We start from the raw sequence: 6,000 nt of genomic DNA on the forward strand, positions 1-6,000 counted from the left end.
TGCTTTGCAGCTGGGCCGTTGCCGTTGGAAATGATTTAAGCCAAGATTTTTCAAAACTAGGTGCTTGAAGCAAGGCTTCTAAATCTACACTTAAGAATTAAGTGACCTGACTCTTCAAAAGTGCCAGGTACCCAGAAGCTCTTATTGACCTCAAGTCCCACTTCTCACTCCCCCTTAGCCAGGACTCAGACTGGTTCACAGGTGAGCCCAGGTCTTCCACATTCCAGTAGTGTCTAACGACAGGCCATTCTTTCAGCTGGAGGCTCATTTCTTTCCCACACAAGCCTTTGCTGACTGTATTCTTGTTTGGTTCCCTTCTCACTCCCCCATTTCCAATGCAGGGAGTTTATTTCTCCCATAGTTCACTGAGCAGTCCCTCCTGAAGCCGTGCTGGCTAGTTCCTCTCAGTGGAATTGTAGTGAATTTTGTGTGTGTGGAGTATTCCAACTCTGTTCCCCACTCACAGATTGCAGTTCCTCCTATTGCCCCTTGCTCAGTCGACATTGTTTCCTCTAGATCCACAGTAATCACAAAAGCTGTTGAGATGTCTCCTCTTTGTGTTTTCAGGAGGAGACACCGCTTTTCCTGGCAGCACGGGAAGGGAGTTTTGAAGCAGCTAAAATCCTGTTGGACCATTTTGCCAATCGAGACATCACAGACCACATGGATCGCCTTCCCCGAGATGTGGCACAGGACCGGATGCACCATGACATTGTGCACCTTCTGAATGAGTACAACCTGACCCATAGCCCTTCTGGGCATCCTGGCACCATGCTGAGCTCAGCCCTCTCGCCAGTGATCTGTGGCCCAAATAGATCCTTCCTCAATTTGAAACATGCTTCCTTAAGCAAGAAGCCAAGAAAACCAAGTGCCAAGGGCCTGGTGCCCACCAATCTCTCCAAGGATGCAAAGAGGAAGGGGAAGAAATCTGTGAGTGAAAGCAAGGGGCAGTTTTCTGAGAGCTCAGTGACCCTCTCACCAGTTGATTCCCTGGAATCCCCCCATGCTTTTGTATCTGAACCAACACCGTCTCCCGTGATGCCATCACCAGGGGTTTTACCTTCGTCCCCACACACGCAGCACACTGCCACATCAGTACAGGCTGCACACACCATGTCCTTCTCCAACCTCCATGAGCAGCAGCCCCTGGGATGTGGATCCAGTACTATGCTTCCTTCAGTCAGCCAGCTGCTTTCTCAGCACAGAATCACCCCTCCAAACTGTGGGCTCGATCGGCTCAGGCCGGTTAACATTTCTGCTGAATGGATGAGTCGTATGGAAATGAATGAATCACAGTATAATGAGATGTTTGGCATGGTCCCCCAGGTAGTGCATTCTCACCCCAGCATGCCTCAGCAGAGTGGCATGATTCAAACCGATGTGAAGCACGGCGGAGTCTCCAGAGTGTCACTGCCACCTATTATGACTTTCCAGCTGGTTCCCAAAGGTGGCATAAACCAGCAGGCAATGCCCCAGCAGGCACAGGTAAACTGTGCTCAGAATATAGCTGGTCCTCTTAGTTCCATGTACCAGGTACCAGATCTAGCTCAGTTGCCAAGTGCCTCCTTTCCCATGGCAGTGATCCCTCAGCAGGATGGACAAGTAGCTCAGACAAACCTCCCAGCCTATCACCAGTTTCAGAGCTCAGTGGGAAAGTACCCCACTCCGCCATCTCAGCACAGCTACTCCTCCTCTGCCACAGAGAGGACTCCCAGCCATACCAGGCACTTGCCAGGGGAACACCCATATCTGACTCCATCACCTGAGTCACCTGATCAATGGTCAAGCTCGTCCCCACACTCTGCCTCAGATTGGTCTGATGTGGCCACCAGCCCCAGCCTCGGCAGCAACCAGCGAGGGCCTGCAGCACATATGTCAGAGCAGCAGCGGAGCAACATGCAGGTTTATGCCTGAAGAGGTTAAAATGGCTGCTGAAGCTGAGCTGACTGCGGTTCCCATGACAGTCACCCAGGATGGAAATGAAGAACCATTTTAGTGTTCAAAAGTCTGAATGCGCCCATCCACCACCCGCCTTCCGTTGGAAGAACTGTGATTGCTGTAGGTTTTACGCTTCCCGAATCAGAGAAGCTGGGGATGGGGAAGATGTGTTGGCCCACCTCTAGCCAGTTCCCCAGGGACTAGTGCGTGATTGCTCTCTATATGATATTCTCTAGACTTTGTCCAGTCTGCTTTTAAACTTATTCCGCCACTTTCTTTGAGAGACTGTTGCTCAGCTTAATCCTTCTTCTGGTTACAGCTTCCTCATAGTCAACCTCAAATAACTGTAATTTTACCCTATTGCTCTTCTGACACTCCCTTGGTACCATCCCAGATTCTTCCCTTTTCCCCACAACTACTGGTTCTGACTGTGATCTGAGCTGTCACCCTCCCATGGCTCCCCTAGACCAATGTCCTGAACTCCCCCTGTCCATTAACCAAATCGCCGCCATAGACATGAGGACAACTGTCTAGAGCCACCTCCCGCCACTGCCTAGCTCTTCCCTAATGCAGTGCCTAGGCCCTCCTGAACCCTCGCCTACATGAGTGCTTGTACAATGTTGACTCTTCCAGCAGGCAGCCCCTGACTTATTCTCAGACAAGTCTACATGGCATTCTCCTCCTCCGAATACCTGGTCAGACTTCTACCTCAGCTTCTACCCTCCACGCTCCCACCTTGCACAGACAAGTCAGACCCCTCCTTCACACTACTCTGCCGTGAATGCCAGGGCTCAGGGCCGGCCCACAGAGGCACCTTTTCTCAAAGAGGAAACTGCCCAGAAAAGAAGCCGTAGTTCAGGAAAACCCTCAGCTTAAGCATGAGGAAGTTTCCTGACCCCACACCACAAATTCCTGATCCCATTACACAGTATCACAGCTAAGAGTCAAATGTGTTTGACTGTGGTGCTCTCGAGTCCTGCAGGTTGGGTGCTGTGTCTTTCTGTGCTGTATCATGAGGTGGCTAGGTTGTAATCATGTATATGCAGCATTTTTGTCCTTTTGTACCATTCACCTGTGTTAATGTGACCCTCAATCCTGGGGATAGGGCATATTGACCCTTTTATGCCCTTTGGAGGTGATCAGAACAGCCTAATATAGTGCTGTCCACTAGAAGGCAAGAATGCTAGAGTCTTCTTCCTAGGCTTTAGTTAGTTGCACCTCATCTAAAATTGGAAGTTGGTTAAGTTGGAGACCAAATAGTTCAGAAACCATCATCTGAAACATCTGAGCAGATGGATTCATTGATTCTGCAATATGCTTCAGCACATACCAAAACTGCAGACTTGTGATGCTGTTGCCCGTGTGATCCCACAAGACAAGTAGGAATTATACTGCAGCTTCCTCTAAATTTTTAGTGGGTTTACAAAACCCAGCTTTCATCGAGCCTTAACTGAACAACAGAGCTGCTTCTCCTCTTGTCCAGATCTCTGTACTGCCCTGTGAGAACACTTCCCTGCAGGGTTCTGGACAGGTCAAGGGTAGAAGTGTAAATTCCTAGAAGTCGCATTAATTCTACCTCTTCAGGAGATCCCTGCAAATGAACATTCCAAGGAGATTTTTGAGCACTATTTTGCTGCCAACAAAAGATAGGGAGTCTGCTCCTCTCTGAGAAGCAGTTACTGCACATTTTACCAGGTACAGTATTTCGAGTGATACTTTTGTCCTAGTAAAGTTAGGAGCACAATGCATTTTCTTTTGATTTTTGACTCAAAGGTACATGAAGGCAGGGCCCTGGCAGGAATCATTCCGTGGGCCACCTTTCTGGGCTGAAGTTGCTGATTCTTTTGTTTAATGCTTTTTGACGCACACAGCCTCTCTTCCCCGCCCACACTGAGGTGTGTACTGTGAAGGAGATAGAACTCAGCCTTTTGGGGGCTTGGGACTGAAATAATCAAGGATTGCTTAAATAAATGCCAAAGAAACCAAGGGCTTTTGCCTTTTAGCCCTAAATAACCCCAAGTGCCTTTTAAACTTTGGCAGCCATTTCAAGACAGGTATGTTCTTTGCATCTGGTGTGTTCGAACGATGTCCCTTTCTGCCTCTTTTATACTTCTGGTAAAGCTGAGATCTCCTTAAGGTGGTATTTTATCTCATAAGCAGTAACCATTCACACAGCAGCATTTTCCTACAGTAATAACAGGAAAATATATGCTTATTTTTACATTTAAAAAAAAAAGTCTATTATGAAAATAATTGCTACAAAATGTATAAGCATTTTTTATCCCCAAAATAAAGAGTATATGTCCAGTGTCTGCGTACCGGTGTTTTCACTCGTTGCCATAGCTGCGAGCTGCCACTCTGCCCAAACTTATACATGGTCTCACTTGGCCAATTCTGCATGGTGTCCCCTGCACCTCCATCTCGGGCCAGGGCACAAAGAGCCCACACAGTATTCAGTGTTCACTCCTCCCCTGATGAAACCCTTATCCCCTCCTAAGGGGGAGGAAATCTCCAAGGTTCCCGTCAGACTTCTCCCAGACTGGTGTTAGGAAGGGCACCACCATCACTGCACAACAGACCCTGTGGCCAGTACCCAAACCCTACAGATCCCCAGCCAGGGATTGGCAGGAAACTAGGCCCATCCATTCCCAACCACCCTGGTGTCAGCTGCACTTGGGATCCCCCTTAAAAAAGGGCTTCTGTCCTGGATGGGGTGTCCTATGACACGTCTCAGGGGTACCCAGGGTTGTGAGGCACCTCACCACCACCTGCCCTTGGCATGAGGGCATCATGTCTATGCCTACTGTGGATCAGCTCCCTGAAAACGCCAGCCTCTGGCAGCACCAGCACTGCCTGCCAGGCCTCTGCAGGCCTCGCTCTCTGTACAGGTTAGCGATAGGTACACGCCATCCCCAAGCATCCCTCTGCGGTGCCCAGCCCCCGATTCACTGAACATACACAGAGCTCTGATTCTCTCCTCCCAAAGGAACGGCACACACCAGCTTACTAGATTCAACTCAGGATCCCCGCTCTGCTTAACACACAGCTTGCTCGCTGTCTCTCTCGCACACGCGGTCTCTCTCTCTCTAGTGAAAACAAGAATCAGTTTATCATCAACAGACAGAGAGTCAAGTGAACATGGGTAAGAATATTGGAAACAAATGGCTACATATAAAACACAATTATAATATGCTTTCTAAAGCCTAAATGTCTCAAGACATTCCCCTGCCTCCGGTGGGATCGTTTACCCCAACTCCTTTTCCCAGCATTTTCAACTAGGATGGCTGAGATCTCCCTTTCATAAGATTAAGCTCACTGGCAGCCTGTCTTTGCAGAGAGAAGGATGTGAGGGTATGTTTCTATACACCCAGATATACCAGACCTTTGAGCTTCACCTGAAAAAAGGGTCCTCCCCTCCACTGTTTACCTCTTTCTGCCAGCTCTTCATTAGCATGTAACTCAGTATGCTAATAGACTTCTTGTAAGACACAATAGTGCACAGGGGAGGTAAGCATCTCCCACCTCCTGTCTGGAGAAGTTTATCACTGGGCACAATACCTTTGAATGACCTACCTTTAACTACAAGGCCTCGAGATTATAGCTTTCAGTGTATATCCATAACTCCCATTTTCCATCCATACATCTCGCAATGATTATGATGATCAGTGTGACACAGGCTTTCATTAGATACCTTACATGGTATTCTTTTGGGGGACCCAGAGGATCTGTGTACCCCATGCCCTTTGCCAGTTGGCATCCAGAGGCATCCAGTCCTTGGATCACACCGTCCCATGTTATAATATCTTTTACCCAGGTAGTTGTAGTAGTGTTCTTATTTCCATTACTATAGTGCATAGGAGCCCTAGTCACAGACCAGGAGCCCATTGTGCTAGGCGCTGTACAAACACAGACCAAAAAGACAGTGGGGATGGTGAGGAGATGATGTGCATCCACCAGCCAGCCCAGTGGGATCTTCATGACGGAAAAAGTAGTGCAGAAGGGATTACATGCATGGATGTAGGAGGTACATCTGGGCCCATAATGATTTGTACTTTAGACAGC

General features: G+C 48.5%; 1 protein-coding gene across 1 annotated transcript in view; it reads left to right on the forward strand.

The window, feature by feature from the left end:
* The window catches only part of NOTCH2 (notch receptor 2), a 131,066-nt gene extending 126,820 nt beyond the window's left edge, over window positions 1–4,246 (forward strand). Inside the window, exon 33 of the mRNA XM_048861934.2 lies at window positions 568–4,246. Within this exon, the coding sequence (XP_048717891.1) occupies window positions 568–1,914 (1,347 nt within the window). The 3' untranslated portion in view covers window positions 1,915–4,246. The remainder of the gene's footprint in view (window positions 1–567) is intronic.
* Window positions 4,247–6,000: the final 1,754 nt, after the last annotated feature.

Source organism: Caretta caretta, chromosome 8, assembly GCF_965140235.1.
Source record: "Caretta caretta isolate rCarCar2 chromosome 8, rCarCar1.hap1, whole genome shotgun sequence".
Lineage (NCBI taxonomy): Eukaryota > Metazoa > Chordata > Testudines > Cheloniidae > Caretta > Caretta caretta.